Source organism: Panicum virgatum, chromosome 1N, assembly GCF_016808335.1.
Source record: "Panicum virgatum strain AP13 chromosome 1N, P.virgatum_v5, whole genome shotgun sequence".
NCBI lineage: Eukaryota > Viridiplantae > Streptophyta > Magnoliopsida > Poales > Poaceae > Panicum > Panicum virgatum.
The window spans coordinates 38,660,271-38,681,032 of NC_053145.1; the positions used below are offsets into that span (position 1 = coordinate 38,660,271).

The 20,762-nt window shown below is 45.6% G+C and overlaps 1 protein-coding gene across 1 annotated transcript; it reads right to left on the reverse strand.

The window, feature by feature from the left end:
- Window positions 1–1,256: 1,256 nt before the first annotated feature.
- Window positions 1,257–13,868, reverse strand: LOC120655779 (DNA repair protein RAD50-like). Its single transcript, XM_039933745.1, has 6 exons — window positions 13,485–13,868; window positions 13,293–13,379; window positions 12,896–13,063; window positions 10,454–10,629; window positions 10,170–10,284; window positions 1,257–8,815 (listed from the first exon to the last, which is right to left on the reverse strand). The coding sequence occupies exons 1-6, from the start codon at window positions 13,605–13,607 to the stop codon at window positions 8,687–8,689; spliced, it is 798 nt and encodes a 265-aa protein (XP_039789679.1). The 5' UTR covers window positions 13,608–13,868; the 3' UTR covers window positions 1,257–8,686.
- Between the last annotated feature and the right edge of the window lie 6,894 nt (window positions 13,869–20,762).

Genomic DNA, 20,762 nt, shown 5'->3' on the forward strand with positions numbered 1-20,762 from the left:
AGAAGACTGAGTTGCTCACAAGTAGATGTCCACGAAGGACGGGGTAATACAAACTTCCGGGGCTCAACCACAAAAGAATGGAAGCTCACCGGCACCTCTAACCGTCTAGGAGCGAAGCTCCAAAAGTAACAAACACAAATCGACGAATCAAAGGTTGCTTCAAGTGCTTCTTGAGATGAACAAGTGTTAGCCCACGGAGTGCTCTCAAATCACACCTCAAATCTCACTTCCTCTCAATCCCTAGGTGTTTCCTTGCAAGAATCAAGTTCTAGGATGGAGAGAAGTGAAGGATTTAATGCTTTGGAGGAGTGGTTGGTCGGAGAGTGAGAGAGGAGTAAATGAACGGGGTGAAGAGGTATATATACTTCAACCCCCAAAAGTGACAATTGTGTGTTTTCTGGTGGTTCCCGGATCATCCGGGGTAACCTCGGATCATCCGGGGTGTTGACAGAATAGGCTAAACACACACTGAATTTCCTAGGTCCGGATCATCCGGTGTAGAGCCGGATCAACCGGCCTGGCCTCTTCCAGACACATGTAAGTCACCAGGTCTGGATCATTCGAGCTAAGGCCGGATCATCCGGACTTGCGCAGTACCGCCCATCACTGTTTGGCCGGATTATCCGGCCTAAGGCCGGATCATCCGACCTTGTGCAGAAAGGTTGTGCTGAATAATGTTTTGTGAGTGTTTTCTCTCAAGAATGTCATCTCAAATGAAGCATTTTAACAACCAAAAATTCATTCGAAATGCGTCCCCCTTGATAGTACGGTGAACCTATACTCAAATTCAAACCGAAAATTAAAATTAAATTTCCGATAGAATCCACCATACTTAATTTGAAATTGGGGACCTTCCTTTCATCTTCTTCTTGTTTTTGTCGTTTTATTCCTGCACACACTTTCTTCAAAGCATCATATCCCCAAATTGTGATTGTCAAAAATCACCAAAATCAGTTAGGGGCCTAGATGCACTTTTCAATCTCCCCCTTTTGGTGATTGATGACAATACCAATTTGGGCTCAAAAAGGATGAATAAAACACAAGTATTCTAATCAAGAGATAGAAGAGCTCCCCCTAAATATGTGCATGAATATTTCAAAGTGGCCTCAACTGCCAATGCACATATTTAAGTGAGCTCCCCCTACAACATTGCATACATGTGCTTTTGTATGATGCAATAATCGTGATGCTTATGACAAGATCAACACAACAATAAAGTGAAAAATAACATTACATCATCCATAAGCATCACACCATAGATAAATAGAAGTTTCGACATTACACTAGCAAATTAAGTCTTACAAACCGAAATTGTTCACATGGCACACACCACACATAACACCATCACAATAGTTCTTACATGTCCATACATGAATAAGATAGATGAAATGATGAAAAGCGAAAGCGAAAGAGGGGCCTCCAAGCGCCAAATTCATTCCCCCTTTGGCATCAAGCGCCAAAAAAGAAGCTACTCGTCCTCGTCCTCGTCGCCATCGCCATCTCCATCACCATCGGACTCGGTCTCCTCATCATCATCTGCCTCTTCCTCTTTCTCATCATGCATTTCTTGACCGCCATAGTCAAGCTCAACATCATCAAATGGGTTCTCTTGCGACACAAAATCATCCCATGGATTATAAACCCTTGGAGGAGTGGGAAAATCCCTAGGCTCATGAACTAGAGAGTGAGGAAGATCAACCTTGGCCATGATTTCCTTTTGCCTCCTCTCAAACTTAAGGAGTTCTTCATCCATGTACCTTCTATGCTCACGGATCTCCTGGGAGTTCTGGTGGCACATATTGAAGCAAGTGAAAATGCCTTGAGCAATAAAATCTAACTTGCCTTTCTTGCCCTTTGAAGCTCGTCGCCCACGTGAGGTGGATGGTCCTGTAGGTGAAGAAGGTGCTGGCCGAGAAGATGAAGGAGCTCCTCTAGAAGATGATGCACCAGGAGCAGAAGTAGATGAAGGTGGATATGCACCAGGAAAAGGTCCAGATGGAGTAATGCCAGTGCTGTGATTGCCAATGTGGAGAGTTTGCTCAGTCTTGCCTTTGGTTGTATGATATGACACATGGAGGGTGTTGTGCAATATGTTGAGATGTGTGGTCTTGATCATATGGAAGATATATGGAGCATAGCAATATACACTAGAAGAATCTAATGAGCAAGAGATGATCTCATTCCAAATAAACTCCATAACTGCAAACTTGCGCTTTCCAGGATCCATCTGTACTAACAAATTCTTGACCCTATGGGAGATGTTGTCCGAGTCACCCCCTCTTGGAGTGAGAGTGAACCGAAATAAAGTGTTGAGCAATCTATAAAATGGAGTGAGGCCCTTGACTTGCCCAAGCACTATCTCACTATAAGCCCGATCATACATGAAGTGCATCTTGGAGGAATCAAGTTCATTACCTTCATGCAAATCCACTTTTGATTCATCACGATTCACAATATATCCATCACCATAGCCAACTTGGTCCCCAGCGTGACCAAACAAGATACTGAACTGGGCCATGGTGTAAGTGAACCGTTTCCCTTCAATTAAAAACTGAAAGATTCTTCCACATTCACTAATATGAAGTGTGGCATAAAATTGGGCCACAACTTCCTCATTCCATGGGCAAGAGAAACTCATGATGTCAATCAAATCCATCTCTTGGCACCGGTCATAAACTGCATCAACTACTTAAGTGGTGAAGCTAACCCCTTCAAGTAGTTCCAATTAATCCACTTCATTTCTGTGGTGACATGCTTCTTGGTCATAATGACTGACTCATACCAGTCGGCTTGATGAGGAAACCAAAAGCGAGAATCACCATGAAAGCTACGCTCAACCTCAGATGGATCTTCACTATATCTCAGATGCTCAACAAAGTTGCCACCCATCTTGTAGTTGACCATAGGAGAATCATGACGGTGACGAGTTGGTTGAGCAATAGTGGCCATGACATTCTCAAGATATGACAGGTCAATATCAGCATCAGGCTCAACTCTAGGATGACTAGGATCAGCTAAAGCAGAGCTAGATTGCCCTCTAGACGTTCTTCCAGTACCTCTGCCTTGTCCAGTAGGATATGCTGTGCCACGACCTCGCACATTCCTTTTGGTCGCACCCTTCTTTGTGCTTTGCTTGCGTCTAGTATGAACTTCCTCCTCAGAGCTCCCCCTATAATCATTATCACTTTCAGAGTCGGTGGGGGGACCCTTCTTCTTGCTCACTTTGGTTTTCACCATCTAGAACACCAGATAAGTAACCAAGATTTAGGATATGACGGAGAAAGAAAGGAAAAAATCAATGAATAAGTAGTTCTTTCCTGGGCATAGTCGGATCATCCGGGTATGCACCGGATCATCCGGACCTGTCCAGGTCCGGACATAGGCCGGATCATCCGGCTCTGCTCGGGACGAACTACCAAGTCATGAATCCGAGGATTTAGCCAACGAAATCTAATGAAACTCTAGGCATGACCTCTAGATAGATAAAGAAGATGATTCACCGGAGGAAATCCCCTAGAACTTCCTACATTAAGAGATCGGGGCGAGAGGATTTTGAATCAAATACCTTTGAGTTTCCCGCGTGAATCGAAAGAGTTCCGGAGGGGTCCGGATCTTCCGAGACATAGAGAATCAAAGGAGCAAGAAAGCTCGAAGAAATCCCAGTTGAATCGCCAAATCGCCGCACGGAGTTTTTTTTGGAAGAAGGTGGTGGCGGCGAAGGAAAAAAAAATAAAAGGGTGTTAGGGCACCCCCGCCACCGGCCCTTATATACCCAGACTACCAGGGCCGGATGATCCGGGGTAAGGCCGGATCATCCGGACATGATCAGAGAGGTCTGGGCGCAGGGAGCCGGATGATCCGGACAAGGGCCGGATCATCCGAAGATGACCAGTGAGTTTTGGGCGCAGTAGGCCGGATCATCCGACGTAGGTCCGGATCATCCGGATTCTACCAGAAAGTTTTGCCAATTTAGATAGATTTGATGTGAGATTTTTTTTATCCGATGAGATAGAGAATAATGTATGGACATATAAGATCCTTAACTCAAAATGATCAGGCACAATCAACAATACATAACAATGATTATTTGAGACAAGGGGTGATCCAACGATCACAACTTCAAAAATTTTGGAAAAACTCACACAAATAACATTTTTCTCTAGTCTAGGCATCAAGACAAGATATGTGCAACATGTCAAACCAAGTTACGAGAATCCAAGATATTTAGCTCACTCCTAATAAAACAGAACCTTTGCTCATCGAGGGGCTTTGTGAAGATATCGGCTAGTTGCTTATCGGTACTCACATGACTTAAAGCGATATCTCTTTTGGTTTCGTAGTCTCTTAGGAAGTGATGTCTTATGTCAATGTGCTTGGTTCTTAAGTTTTGGACGGGGTTGTTGGCTAGTTTGATGGCACTCTCATTGTCACACAAAAGAGGTACCTTTTTTATACTCACAACCAAAGTCACTCAAGATTTGCCTCATCCAAAGTAGTTGAGCACAACAAGCACCGACTGCAACATACTCGGCCTCGGCGGTGGATAGTGCAACGGAATTTTGTTTCTGAGAGCTCCAAGACACCAAGGATCGACCAAGCAATTAGCAAGTCCCCGTTGTACTCTTTCGATCAACTTTGCAACCGGCGTAATCCGAATCGGAACAGCCAAGTAAATCGAAAGTGGAGCCCTTGGGATACCACAAGCCAAGGCTTGGAGTTAACACTAAATATCTCAAGATTTTTTTAACGGCTACCAAATGGCATTCCTTAGGATTAGCTTGAAGTCTTGCACATATGCACACACTAAGCATAATATCCGGCCTAGATGCACAAAGGTAAAGCAAAAAACCGATCATGGAGTGATATACCTTTTGATCCACCGATTTTTCACCTTTATTTAGATCAAGATGTCCATTCATGGCCATAGGAGTCTTGATGGGTTTAGCATCGGCCATGTCAAATTTCTTGAGCATATCATATGCATATTTAGTTTGACATATGAAAGCTTCTTCCTTCATTTGCTTGATTTGAAAAGTAAGGAAGAACTTCAATTTACCCATCATGGACATCTCGAATCTCTTGGTCACGATCCTACTAAACTCTTCACAAAACTTTTCATTAGTAGAACTAAAGATAATGTCATCAACATAAATTTGACAAAGAGATCTTTATCTACTTTTTAAGTAAAGAGAGTGGAATCGGCTTTGCCCATTACGAAACCGTTCTTGAGAAAAAATTTCTTAAGGCATTTATACCATGCTCTAGGAGCTTGCTTAAGCCCATAGAGCGTCTTATGGAGCTTGAAGACGTGGTTTGGAAACTTGGGATCTTCAAAGCCCGGTGGTTGCTCAACATATACCAATTCGGAGATTGGTCCATTTAGAAATGCGCTTTTCACATCCATTTGAAATCATGGTGAGTAGCATAGGCAATTAAAATACGAATTGACTCAAGCCTAGCTACAGGAGCATAAGTCTCACCAAAATCCAAACCTTCGATTTGCGTGAATCCTTGAGCAATCAACCTTGCCTTGTTTTTTGTTACCACGCCATTTTCATCTTACTTGTTTCGAAAGACCCACTTGGTTTCTATGACATTTTGCTTGGGTCTTTCTACTAAGGACCAGACTTCATTCCGTGTGAAGTTGTTCAACTCCTCTTGCATGGCCATCACCCAATCCAGATCATCCAAGGCTTCTTCTACCTTTAGTGGCTCCAAGAAAGAAACAAACGAGTAATGTTCACAAAAGGTAGCCAAACGAGAACGAGTGGTTACCCCTTTAGTTATGCTTCCAAGGATGTTGTCCACCGGATGATCCTTTTGGATACTTTGATGAACTCTTGGATGAGAAACTTGCGTTTGTTGTTGAACTTGTTGAGCCTCTTCTTCATCTTGAGGTTGATCTTGATGATCGGATGATGGTTCTTGATCCATGTCCCGAATACTCCGGTCCTCTTTCCGGTTAGACCGGATTTGAGACCCAGAGTCTCCGGCTTGATTTCGGGAGTTTCCGGGATGCGCTGCGGAATGTGTTCTTGATGGACTTGGAAACACCATCTTATCATCATCTTGATCCTCTTGTTCTTGAGGCTTTATCTTTCCAATGGCTAGCTTCTTGATCGCCTTGCTTGATGGTTCCTCCAATCCTACAACATCATCAACTTGCTCTACTTGAGAGCCATTAGATTCATCATTGTGTGTTCCTCGGTTACTGCACTGACCACAAGGGGTACCGATGCTTTGACCTCACCTCTCGCCGTGTCCTGATCTCCCGACACGTCGTCTTTGACGAGTCGGATTTCCCCTACTCCACCTCCTCCACTCCTTCTCCTGACCCCAAGCTGGAGTCTCTGTTTCCGACTGACCCGATGGTTCAGCCACCGTTACCTGTTTGTCCTTTCCCTGCAGGTTTTCCCGGCGCACCGGCACTGCTTCCGGTGATCACTGCTGCGCCGAGCGCGGCCCCGATGCCTGCGGTCGCGCCACGCGCGGCCCCCGGACCTCCTGACGTGCCGCGCGGGGACCCGGTGTCTCCCGCTGCGCCACGCGCGGCCCCGGTGCCTTCCCCTGCACCTGCGCGGTACGCTCAGCCGATGCAGGTGTACCAGCGTCGCTCGGCGCCAACTCCGGCACCGCAGCGGTACGCTGAGCCGGTGCAGGTGTACCGGCATAGTTCGGTGCCGACACCGACTCCGCCTCCTGCCCCGGAGGCTCCTGCGACGCTGACGCCGGAGCCGTCGCCACCGCCGCCTCCTCCGGCTCCCTCTCGAGCCGAGCCAGAGGTATACCACCCGCCAGTCATCCATCGGGATCCTCGGCATATCCATCCCATGGTGACTCGGCGGATGGCGTCTCAGGCCGCGACTCTCTCCGCCACCGAGGGAGAGCAGCGGGTCTCTCTTGTACCCTCCTCTGTCCGCGACGCCTTGGCGGATCCTCACTGGCGTCGTGCGATGGAAGAGGAGTACGCGGCTCTTCTTGCCAACCAGACGTGGGACCTCGTGCCGCGTCCGTCTGGTTGCAATGTGGTAACTGGAAAGTGGATCTGGACGCATAAGCGTCGGGCGGATGGCACACTGGAGCGCTACAAGGCTCGCTGGGTTCTTCGGGGGTTCACTCAGCGGCCTGGTGTGGACTATGATGAGACATTCAGCCCAGTCGTGAAGCCCGCTACGGTGCGCACGGTCCTCTCGCTTGCGCTCTCACGCTCTTGGCCTGTGCACCAGCTGGACGTGAAGAATGCGTTTCTTCACGGCACTCTGTCGGAGACTGTCTACTGCTCTCAGCCAGCGGGATTTGTGGACTCGAGTCGTCCGGATATGGTCTGCCGGCTCAACAAGTCTCTCTATGGACTGAAACAGACTCCTCGGGCTTGGTACTCTCGGTTCGCCACGCTCTTGCTGACATTGGGGTTCACCGAGGCCAAGTCTGACACGTCTCTCTTCGTCTACCGCAGTGGGGATGAGGCTACATTCTGCTGCTCTATGTCAATGACATTGTGCTCACAGCCTCCAGTCAGCAGTTGCTTCAGAGTGTCATCTCCTCTTTGCAGTAGGAGTTCGCTATGAAGGATCTTGGTCAGCTCCACCACTTCTTGGGCGTCACTGTTGAGCCTCGCCAGTCTGGTCTTCTCCTTCACCAGCGGCAGTACGCACTGGATATCCTGGAGCGGGCTGGGATGACTGATTGCAAGCCCTGCTCCACTCCTGTCGACACTCAGGCGAAGCTGTCTGCTGATCTGGGTGATCCGGTGGCTGATCCTACGGCCTACCGGAGTCTGGCCGGCGCATTGCAATACCTCACCTTCACCAGGCCGGACCTCACCTACGATGTCCAGCAGGTCTGTCTCCATATGCATGATCCCCGGGAGTCACACCTTGCTGCGCTGAAGCGTCTCCTCCGCTACGTCCGTGGCACTGTGGACCTCGGCCTGGTGCTTCACCGCTCGTCCTCTGCTGAGCTGGTGGTCTACACCGACGCTGACTGGGCTGGCTGCCCGGACACTCGTCGCTCCACTTCCGGCAATGCCGTCTTCCCGGGCGGCAACCTGGTCTCCTGGTCGTCCAAGCGGCAGCCGGTTGTCTCCCGCTCCAGTGCTGAGGCGGAGTAACGGGCTGTCGCTAATGGCGTGGCGGAGGCGCCTGGCTTCGACAGCTCTTGGCGAAGCTCCACAGCCCGCTCGCCAAGAGCACGCTCGTCTACTGCGACAACGTCAGCGCCGTGTATCTCTCCACTAACCCCGTCCAGCACCAGCGGACGAAGCACGTGGAGATCGACCTACACTTCGTGCGCGACAGAGTCGCCGTCGGCGATGTTCGGGTACTCCATGTCCCGACCACCTCCCAGTTTGCTGACATCTTCACCAAGGGACTGCCCTCCTCGACCTTCTCGGAGTTTCGCTCCAGCCTCAACGTAGCAGGTGGCTAGTTGTGGCTGCGGGGGGGGTCTTTGCCCTTTATACTTTCTTCTTGTCCAGTCTTGAACACCGCTGCGTCGGTAGTTTAGACTGCGGGGGTGTTAGCTTTCTTGTTGTCCAGTCTTGAACACTGCTGCGCCGGTAGTTCAGACTGCGGGGGGTGTTGGAGTATATTGAGACCATGTATAGAGGCCCATCTAGAGGCCCATGTATAGAAACTATATATCCCACCCCTCTAGGGTTTGGAGGAAGACAAGCCATTATTCTCTCCTATTCTCTTTTAACTGTTTTCATATACCGGATTTCATTCTCGATACCTTGGATCTGTGCCTTCAGTTGCTCCATTTGAGATTTTGAGGCATCTGACTTCTCTTGATCTTGAGCAATATTTTCACAGAGCTGCAGAAGTAATAGGAGTGAATGGAACAGTTTCACCTCTAAACTAAACTTCACACTAGTAAGTGTATATTGTTTACAGTTTTGCTGTAAAAATCTGCTGTTATACTAACACCATTTTCCCCCAAACAACTACATTGAAAAAGAACTGGACTGGAAGCAATAGGAGTACGAACAAGTAGAACAACAGAAGAAACAATTCAATAACAACAGTAATTATCAGTAGAACAATTTAGAATAGGAAATGGAAAAAAGAAAAGATTGAAGGATGCAGATCTAACTATGTCCAAACAAGGCAGAGACTGGAATCAGTTTGCTGTAAAACTAATTTCCATATGTATTAAGAAATAAGAAGAACATGCTATTCTCGCTGTCAAGTATCACTATTTTTCATTTGTATATTATTATAAATACACATAATGTTCTAAAATTCGCAAACATTATCATTCTTCACCACTACAATAATTTAGAATCAGCACAATATAATGGAAAACGTTAAAATTGCTTCCCTAAAGTATGACTAAAGTCTGGATAACCCCCTCAACTATTTTTCTATTTAATTTACTTACACAACTATGCCAATTGGTCCAATTTTTATTTACCCCTTGAAAAGATTTTTATTTTTTGTTCTCCACGCACAAGTGGAGTCTATAAAGTTCAAATTTGTGGAATGATAGCAGACACCATAACATATATTATAGAAATACATCATCAATGTTTCAACATTATTTTATACGCTAGGAAACTTAATAATAAACTATCTTTTCACATAAACTCCTATGAGAAATGATGATGAAATTTCATTATATATTTTTACATATGTTATGATGTCCACCCACCCAGAAAAAAAAATTAAAACTCCAGTTGTGTGTAGATAAACAAAAAAAAATGTATTAACGGGTAAATTCAACCTATTGGCATAGTTTCAGCAGTAAATTGGACCAAGAAATAGTTTAAAGGCTATCCGGACTTTAGGCATACCTAAGGTGATTTATTTGGACCTTCTCCTGAATGAATATTCATAATCAACTAAATTTCAAACTTGATTAAGATTTTAGCGGTAAACCTACTGGCTTGGTCCTAGAGATAGATAGCTATGGGCAGGACAACTGTGCAAGCCATGTGACCAACTTTTTGTACCTAACAATCCATCTTTTCACAAAAAAAAAAGATATTATCTTAGTTATCAAAAAATCACAAACCAATCCTCAGATGGTTAAAATCAGATATTTGTGTGGTGGAATATGCTCAAGCTAACATGGCGAAAAAAACAATAACTATCTTTTGTCAATACTGATATAGTAACATGAAAAGCCAAAAAAAAAAGTGGCAATCTAGATTGCTGAAAACACATTACCTTATATGCTTGGTCTTTTACAGTCTGAAGGTTCTCCAGCTTCAACCTAAAAGTCTTGATCTCTTGTGCTTGATCCTTGTGAAGTTTCTTTATGACTTCAAGAGCTTTGGTATACCTGTACTTAAATTGAGAAAATATTAGGAATTCAGACAGTAGTTATGAAAAATGGCATCAACTCATTGACTTTGAAGCAAGAATATTTTTAAGTGCATGCTATTTCAAACAGGTAACGATAGTTTCAACAATGAGACAATCTGGTGTTGCTCAATGCTTCTTAAAAGTACCGGGTAGCAGAGAAAATGTCATCAAACTTCTTCTTAAGCGTTGACGGGTCCTGCAACGGCCAATTGGACTCATCTTGGTGGACAAATATAACATTCTCTAGTACAGCCTTTGAAACACCCATTAAGGCTGGAATCTCTCTATCCATGTCAGCACATCTGTAGCTGAGGCAGACCATCTGCACTAAAATATTACAATATGACAATGAATAAACTTATTTGACCAGGAGCACAAAGTAGGAAACAATAAACATATGCAGTTCCTTGCATAAAACTTACGATCAGCAAAATTACCCAAGAATCGGTGTCAAAATTCCATTGCCTGAAGACATAGATTTCATGTGCAAGCACATTACTACTGTCTGAATACAAAGATATCAAAGGCTAAGAAGAGTGCTAGATAGATTTTTTTTTCTTTTTACGACAAGATATACAATAACAAAGGAATGCAGGACATTATATATTGAGCTAATTACCTGTGTACCATTGTAAATATTGCATGTTACCTGTGTACCATCGAAAATTTCTAAAGTTCTTCAGTGCCATCGAATGAAAATTTCTTTCCCTACGTACCACTGCCGTCCGCTTCCGTTGATTCTTGCCGTTTACCCATCCTGACATGTGGGCCTGGTCCGTGAATTCCTCTCTACTCCCCCTTCTCTCTCCACGCTACCGGCGGAGCTGGTGACGCTGGCCCTCCGCCCGTCCCTCGCCGGGGCCGGCGAGGAGCGGCGTGGTGGCTGGGGCCAGGAGCGGCGCGCAGCGGCCGAACCCAGGGCCCGAAACGGCCCGCGGCTGCAGCTCCTTCCTCCGGCGAGGCCCCCTCGACGCGGCTGGAGGCACGGCACGCGGCAGCCATCTCCCCGTGGCGGGATCTTGGACGGCCATCCTCCTCCCTCCCCGCTCTCGCCACGCCTCCCTTCCCCTTCCTCGCCGGCGCCCCTCATCCCTCCCTTGAGGCGGCGACGGCGGGCACGCGTGCAGGCGGCGCGCGGCTGCGGTGGCGGCGGGCGGGCGGGCCTACGCGACCTCGAGCTCGGGACCCCCGCCTCCCTCCTCGCGGGGCATGGTGGGTGCTCAGGCCACGGCGAGCACGCAGGCCACGGCAGGCGCGCGGAGCAGCGCCCGTAAGGATGCGGGGCCGCGCGCAGCGGCGGCACCCAGCACCCGCGCGGTGGCGAGGATGTGAAGCTGCGGGGGCCTGCACGGGGCAGCGTGCACGGTCTCCGGCGGCGCCTCCTTGCCACGCGGAGGGGCGCTCGGAGCTCCGCCGGACGCGCCCTTACTCCTCCATGCCGACGCCGGCGCTGGCTACTCTGCCGCCTCGGACGCGGCGCGAAGGAGGTGCGGAGGACGGCGGCACGTGGCTCGAAGGTGGGCGGCGGCGCGCGGGGCGGAGATGGCCAGCCGCCGCCGGCCCTCCGCCCCCTCCCTCCCTCCCCTGCTGCTCCCCATGGCACGCGCGCCCCTACTCCCTTCATGGCGTGGCGCAAAAAAGGAGCTGCTGCGAGCAGCGAACCTCCCCCGTGCGGCCGGCGGAGCTGCTGCGAGCGGCGGTGGAGCCCACCCGGAGCGCCGCGCCGCGGATCACGCCGGTGACCAGAGAAGGCTTGGGCTCCGGCAGGAAGAACAGCATCCGCATCTCCGTGCTCAGGCAAGATGCCCACATGTCAGGATGTGCAAACGGCAAGAATCAATGGAAGTGGACAGCAGTGGTATGTAGGGAAAAAAAAATTCATTCAATGGCACTGAAGAACTTTAAAATTTTTTGATGGTACACAAGTAATATACAACATTTACAATGGTACATAAGTAAAAGCCCCTTATATATTTATATGTCCTTTCAGATTGCATGATTAACAAGATATTTTCATCAGTTGAATACCTTTATATGTACAGCAGGAGTAGAAGAGTGCAGTATTTCATTGTCTTTTGACACAGAACAAACTGAAATTGATCACTTTGCATACATTATGTATGTGCGCCCTAGCAGCATTGCAGCAACTGTAAATAAGGGGCACTAGCATGATGCATGAATCAACACATCAAATTCCTTTTGGGGTTAAATTTAGTGTCATAAGAAAATTCAGCTACTTCCAAGACACCAGAAACAAAGCAAGTTAGATAGGTTTTTTTCCCCAAATACGCAGGAGAGCTGTGTATCATTGTATTAAAAGAAGAAGAGTGTTACTACAAGCCCATTAGCGCGCTTATCCATAAAGAAATGTAAGTTAGATATTACACATCACAATATGCTGCCGTTTCATTCAGATTTGTTCAGCAATTTGTTATCCTTGAGTATTTCAAAGCTAAGCCATTGTAAATGCTGCTCCCTCGTAATGCTTTAATAAGTTATAATATTAAAAACTCGGAATGCAAAGATCAATTGGGGGGAACAACTTAGAATCCATACAAGAAAAAAAATTAGAAGAATAAAGTGTGGACCTCGCCCGTGTGTGGATTTATAGTCTGGAGAACGCTTTCAATTGCCTTAAACTCCATCTTTGATGCCTTTTGGGTAAGCTGGAAGGATCGGATGCACACCACATCCTTTCCTGCTGCAGTCTTAAACCGCAGCTTAATCTGCCCTTTTGTTTCCGTCTCACCAGCTACCTACATTTTATACAATATATAACATCAGTAAACTTCCAACAGGTTACAGAATTGCAATTCATCCAACATTAGCCACCATTCTCAAATTCTCCTAAGCAGATTCGAAAATTATAGTATTCAAATTAAGTATGCCTGCACGCGCCCAACTATTCCCAAATCCAGTGCACGGCCCAGAGCACTAAAACTCTGGACAGGTAACGGACTAATGGTTTGGGAAAGCAAATATCACCTTAGGGTCATGCACGAAGGTGTGGCCAGAGCGCGAGTTGGGGGGCAGCTCGCCGGTGCAGGACAGCTTCAGGCACTCGATGATAGTCTGCAAAAGCAAGAAAACAAAGCATCCAAAAATCAATCTGGGAAACACCCAATCTCCTGGGTGTACGGGCGGGGGTTGATTGGGAGTGGGGAATCAAACACATACCGTCTTGCCGGCGCCGTTGGGGCCGACGATAAGGGTGAGCGGCTTGAAGAAGGTGATGACGTTCTTGTTGTCCGGGTCGAAGCTCCGGATGCCCTTGATGAGCATCTTGTCTACCGTGCTCATCTTGCCCCGCGACCCTCCGGTTCCTCCTCCCCGGCTTCGGGTTCTCCTCCTCCGGTTGGTGCAGGCGCGATTGCACGGAATCTAGGTTGCGGATGCTATTCCGGTATCCATCTATTGATTTGGCTCCGCCATGGATGATTGATGGAAGGTGATTGAAGAGAGGAATGAGAAATAGGAAAATGGCGGCAGGAAATCGCTTTCTCGGCTTTGGGTTTGGGGTGGGGGTTTAGGGTTTGGACTTTTGGGCGACGCCGCGACGGAGGCGCACGGTGGAAGACTTGGTTCACGGGCTCACCGAATCAGAAGACTGCCATCCAAATTGACCGAATTGACCGATCAAGTTCATTTTCAGGATGGCAAAGGAAAAAAAAAGAAGATGACTATAGAAAACAAAGCATTTCCTAGTTTTCTTTTCTTCTAAAAAACCTTCAATGCTATATACAAACACCAATTATTCATGGAAAAGCGTTTGGGAAAAAATAACTGGGCACATCCATAGTTCATTATACTTTGTTGCAAAATGTTTTGGCAATGCCTTTTTTGTCAGAAATTAGTGTATATTCACCTGAAAAACATTGCAACCATATTCACAAGTAACATGTACAGCTCAGGATGAAAGTTGGTCGAAATTGGATCAACAAGTTACAACGTTTACACATGGTTGATGCTAGCCTGCCGCGATGCTCCTAGCAACGACAACTTAATTAACAAATATAGGAGATATTCATGTAATAAGCAAGTTATGGAAATAAAAGATTTGATATAATCGTTTGCACAAATGAATAGGGAAAGATATGCATATTCAACACTCACATCACTGTTCAGTTTATTGGAGCAACTCAAGAATCTGATCATTTGTTCAAGTGGAATTGGAGAAATTACATGAGAATAATACAAATCTACCAAAGAATCGATAAAAGCAAATCAAACAGATCTGAGAAAGAAAATAAACATCTCTTCAGCTCTCCCAACCAATTCACCGCTACTATCTGCATGAGAGAGAGAGAGAGAGGAGGCATGATCTTGATATATGGTGACGAACAGGTCCAACAGCTGCCTGAAGGAAGGGCGTGGTTGTGCTAGGAGAAGAGGTGTTGCTGGTGATGTGCTCCAGCTCCTAGTCCATCCTGCGGACGAGCGAGGTCCATGGCCGGCCTGGGATTGGGAATGAGCACTGCCGAAGCGAGAGCAGTGCCGTCGGGCGGCACAAGGCCAGTACACGCCGCTGCCCAAGCAATGAAGTCGGGAATCCAAATGACCCGTTGGGACGGTTGGGTTTGGCACTAATTGGCACCAAATATTTTTGGATCAGCCCACCGGGTATTTACACTAAAATTATCATTTTGGATACTGGGTCACAGGGTCGGCCCAGCAAAATCTACATCCTGATGTACAACGCTTTGTAGTTTGAAGGTGGTTTTATTGATTTTGTTCAAGAATTATTCTACCGGGAGCATATTGTAGTAGTTAGTAGTTGCTTGTAGTTGTTTTCAATTGGTGGGAATACAAATTTATTGGATCATCGACGAAAACCACTAACAATACATGGCAGTTTGTGTTCCACCGCCAAAAGCAATCTGGCCGTCAGGTCCATCCCCACCATTCAAATATGATGACATTGACCAGTACAAATTCATCGCCAGATCAAGATTAAACACGACGTGATGAAATCTAAAAATAACTAATATCATTAAAAAATAGGAGTGTCATTTGGCCTGAACGCCAATGCAAAAAAATTGTAAATTCTCGCCCTAGCTACTATTAACTACTCTAAATTGTCACTTATTCCACTAGTCAGCAAAAAGGCTATTACCTCAAATGGACACAACAAATGAGTACTACCCAGTAACAAAAACCTAGATGATGCTCCAAGACCCAGATTAACACTGAAGGTGGGGGGATGCAAAAATGACAAAAAGGCACATCAGACGACAACCAAAACTTGAACTACATCTGAATAGGTGTATATTTTACAATTAGAAATAACTTCTTTTCCGCTTTTGTTGCCTACAAAAATAGTGGTCAAGAACAGAAACCCTCATATAAATTAAATCCGGGCTTTCTGGTAATCCCACACTCAGCCATATAATGAAGTTGTATGTCAACCTGGGGACCATATGAGGTCAATGGAATGACACTCCAAGAGTTGCACATCAATGTTATCCCTCATTTCACAGGTGCACCACTAGCTTATTCAACCCTCTGGTAGCCGACATTAGCATTGGGCTTATGTGTACAGTGGATCTGGAGCCGTGATATGATGGTATGTGAATATGTGATGCGGAATAGCTAGGTGTCTGATTGTGATTTACTATCAAATATTTTCACTTCAAAAAATTGGCACCAAAACTATAGCGGTGAGTGTTTTTGCAGCCAAAATTTGTATTTTATATCTTCAGGTTTTTTACCTTTAAAAATTAAGAAGATTCAAGTGAGCACCATTTTTTTGTCTAGGGTAGGCTAGGGATTTAGGATGTGATGGTGAATGAGACAACATGAAAAATGCATAGGTGAAGAATGTTTGCGAACGCCCGCTAGCAGAGGTGACACCCAACATAGCAAGATACCAAACAAGCACAAGTTCAAAACCTATATCAGCATGAGAGAAAATATATAAAAGATATATGACGTGAAATGAAAGATAAACATGAAAGAAGTCAAGCCATTAGGAGGCGATTGGCTACAAGGATTTAGACTATGTTGGATGTGCAGACTCAAGAAAATCCACATTCGGCTATGTGTTCCTATTGGCTGGAGGGGCAATTTCATCGAAGAGTGGAAAACAATATGTCATTTCTGCTTCCGCTATGGAGGCTGAATTTGTAGCATGTATTGAGGCTACTATTCAATCATTGTGGTTGTGGAATTTCATGACAGATCTACAAATTATCATTGAAGATATATTGTGACAATACCGTCGATATCTTCTTCTCTGAAAATGACAGGTATTCAAAGGGAGCAAAACATATCAATTTGAAGTACCTGTCGGCTAAGGAAGAAGTATAAAAGAAAAGTACATTGGTACTAATATGATGATTGCGGATCTGCTAATAAAGTGAGTGCTGCCTAAGACTTTCATTGGCCATGTAGAAAGTATGGGCATTATTTGTAAAGCCTTATTAGCGTAATGTGTTTACACATGAACATATGTTGCTCGTAATGATTTTGTGAATCCATTAAAAGTTTGTTCTGCATGTTTACCATGTAAGGATGTATACTATTATTGATGTTTGGTGCGATAACAATTTTTCCACATAATTTTTATTGAGGATTGGTTCAAATTGTAATACAGGGAAGGAATCTTGTCATTGACTTGTGACCATCATGATTTTGTCGATCATTTTCAAATTAAGGATGACTTGATATATTGGATACAAAAATGCGCACCTTATAGTTTGTCAAATTTTCAATCTTATCTTGTGGCCCAAGTGGGAGAATGTTAAGTTATATTAACCAAAATGTGGCATATGTAATTACTGAAAATAATTCCTATTATTTTCTTATCTAAGTGTGATGGTTGATAGACTAAAGGAATAAGAATTATGGGTTGAAATACCCTCGCATGTTCCTTAATGTCAAATTTATGTGTGCATTATGAACAGATCCAAAAGCTATTTGTTAGTGCATTTAAGTGCTTATTTCTACAGCCATTATGTGTTAGCATGTTACATGCATGAATAAATCAGTTACATTACTTGCATGTGCATGTTGCGCGGACATGGTGATGCTTAAAGCATTACTATGAGCACTATGCACTAAGAGCCATGCACTAATGTAATGGTTAAAGTAATAGGCCATGCATGGAGTGTTGGAGTAATGACAGTTGGAGCACCTTACTTAGATGTATAAATGGAAGGAGTCTATATATGCATGATCGTACCATTATATTTTTTTTGGATACAGAAGGGTTAGACACATATGAGAGTAGACTAGTTCTCACATCATCAAGAGAAAGAGAAAGGTTCGAAGGAAGAGAGAAGAGAAATCTTCGGTAATGCAAGGAGCAAGCATGCCGTAAGGTAGGTTTGTGCATATTGCACATGAACGAATAAACTGTGTGACGTACACATGAAAGATCGTTGGTTCTCTATTTGGTTGAATTAATTTTATGCTAATGTAATGCTTCCGCGAATTGTTGTTTTGTAATTACAATATGTTGCAGAGAGCATGTTGCAAAAACCCAAAACTAAACTGTATGTAGGTACTGAGTAGCTAGAGTACTCCGCTAGTCCACTAGTGTTTGTAGCAAATCGGTTTGATGTGAAACAGCAAAATTAAACGAAAAAGGAACAGGTTTTGAGGCACTTCACGTCTAACCCCTTGTTTAGATGCACTTAAAATTCCAAAACTTTACAAGATTCCCCATTACATCGAATCTTTGAACACATGCATAAAGTATTAAATATAGGTAAACAAAATAACTAATTACACAGTTTGTCTATAATTTACGAGACGAATCTTTTGAGCCTAGTTAACCCATAGTGGGACAATAATTACCAAATACAAATGAAAATGCTACAGAGCTTTACAACGAAAACTTTATGCATCTAAATAAGGGGTAAGTCCTCTCGTTTTGACTGATTTTGCCATCGCTTTTTAATCTTTTCTTTTTATTTTTGTCCGATATGAATCTGGTTGTTAACTCCGCCTATGCTGACTGGAAGACTCTCTCTCCTGAGTCGTCTCAACATAGCCGGTCCCAAACCCGGGTAAAGGAGGAGGGTTGCGTTAGGTTTTGGCAAACCAGCATAAAAAATGCAACTCTAATGGATATGAAACCTACAAGAAACTCGTTGGGGCGACCCTCTTAGCGACGCGCTACATCGGAACCCGGGTGTGGTGATAAATGGGCAAGGGCCGGGTCGCCATCCCCCCAAGGGCGCGTCGTATCATGACCTGGGTACGATGATAAGTGAGCAAGGGTCGGGTCGTCACCTGAATGGCGCGCTACATCTACGCCCGGGTGTAGTGAAAAATGAGCAAGGGTCTTCGCACTTCCCTCGACGGGTGCGAAGGGTAAGGAAGCTAGCCGAGCCAACTAGGTTTCGTATAGGTAGCTGGAACGTAGGGTCCCTAACGGGTAAGTTGCGAGAGCTAGTTGATGTAGCAATTAGGAGGCGTGTAAATATTCTATGCGTTCAAGAGACTAAATGGAAGGGCCAGAAGACGAAGGAGGTTGAGGATACTGGCTTCAAGCTTTTGTACACGGGAGCAACTCCGGGTAGGAATGGTGTAGCCATCTTGATTGATAGGAGCCTTAAGGATGGAGTCGTAGAGGTTAGAAGGCAAGGCGACCGGATTATCCTAATCCGGTTGGTAGTTGGAGATTCAGTTTTGAATGTGATCAGTGCATATGCCCCTCAGGTAGGCCTTAGTGAGAGCACCAAGATGCAGTTCTGGGAAGATCTAGATAGCATGGTTAGTACTGTGCCTACCAGCGAGAAACTCTTCATAGGAGGAGATCTCAACGGTCATGTGGGTGCGACTAATGTAGGGTTCGAGCGAGTGCACGGGGGTTTTGGGTATGGTAGCAGGAGTCAAGAGGGGGAGGATGTGTTGAACTTCGCGTTAGCCTACGACTTGTTGATAGCGAATACCGTGTTTAAGAAGAGGGAATCCCATCTTGTGACGTTTCGTAGTGGACAACACTCGAGCCAGATCGACTTTATCCTTACTAGGAGGGAGGATAGACGTGATTGCTTAGATTGTAAGGTGATACCTGGGGAGTGTGTTGTCCCTCAACACAAGCTTGTGGTGGCGGACTTTCGTCTTCGGGTACGAGTCCACCGGGACAAATGTACCAAGATTGCGAGAACAAAGTGGTGGAAGCTTAGAGGGGAAGCGGCACAAGCGTTTAAGGAAAGGATGCTAGGTGAGGGGCCTTGGGAAGAAGGAGAAGACGCAGATGTCATGTGGCTAAAGATGGCAACATGTGTTCGAAAGGTGGCCTCAGAGGTGTTTGGCGTGAGTAAGGGAGGCAAACAGGAGGGGAAAGACACCTGGTGGTGGAACGACGAGGTGCAAAGGGCTATTAAGGAGAAGAAGGAGTGTTTCAAGCGTCTTCATCTTGACAAGAGTGCAGCCAACATCGAGGGCTATAAATTAGCGAAGAGAGTTGCAAAGCGAGCTGTGAGTGTAGCAAAAGGTAAGGCGTATGATGACCTGTATCAGCGGCTAGGCACGAAAGAAGGGGAAAAGGACATTTATAGGATGGCTAGGATCCGCGAGCGGATGACAAGGGACATCAACCAAATCAAATGCATTAAGGATGAGACAGATCGACTGCTAGTGAAGGATGATGAGATCATGGATAGATGGAGAGAGTACTTCGACAAGTTGTTTAATGGGGAGAGTGAGAGCCCTACCCTTGAGTTAGATGACTCTTTTGACGATACCAACAGACGTTTTGTGAGGAGAATTCAGGAGGTAGAGATCGGGGAGGCTTTGAAGAGGATGAAGAGAGGTAAAACGTTGGGTCCTGATGGTATTCCCATTGAGGTGTGGAGATGCCTAGGAGATAGAGCAATAGTTTGGTTAACTAAGCTTTTTAATCTCATTTTTCGGTCAAACAAGATGCCGGAAGAATGGAGGAGAAGTATATTAGTACCTATCTTCAAAAACAAGGGCGATGTTCAAAGTTGTACTAACTACCGTGGGATTAAGCTGATGAGCCATACGATGAAGCTTTGAGAGAGGGTCATCGAGCATCGCCTAAGAAGAGGGACAAGTGTGACCCAAAACCAATTTGGGTTCATGCCTGGAAGGTCAACCATGGAGGCGATTTTCTTAATACGACAATTGATGGAGAAATATAGGGAGCAGAAGAAGGACTTGCACATGGTCTTCATTGACCTTGAGAAGGCATATGACAAAGTACCGAGAAATGTCATGTGGTGGGCTTTGGAGAAGCACAAAGTCCCAACCAAGTACATTACCCTCATTAAGGATATGTACAAAGATGCGACGACGTTTGTCCGGACATGTGATGGCAACACCACTGACTTTCCTATTAACATAGGCCTACACCAGGGGTCAGCATTGAGCCCTTATTTATTTGCTTTAGTGATGGATGAGATCACAAGGGATATACAAGGTGAGATCCCTTGGTGTATGCTCTTTGCTGATGATGTGGTGCTAGTTGACGAGAGTAGGGCA

Coding starts and splice junctions, on each gene's coding strand:
- LOC120655779 (XM_039933745.1), bottom strand. CDS start 13,607: ATGAGCACGGTAGACAAGATGCTCATCAAGGGCATCCGGAGCTTCGAC. Junction 13,064..13,292: donor CCTTCGTGCATGACCCTAAG/GTGATATTTGCT, acceptor TATAAAATGTAG/GTAGCTGGTGAGACGGAAAC. Junction 10,285..10,453: donor GACATTTTCTCTGCTACCCG/GTACTTTTAAGA, acceptor ATTTAAGTACAG/GTATACCAAAGCTCTTGAAG.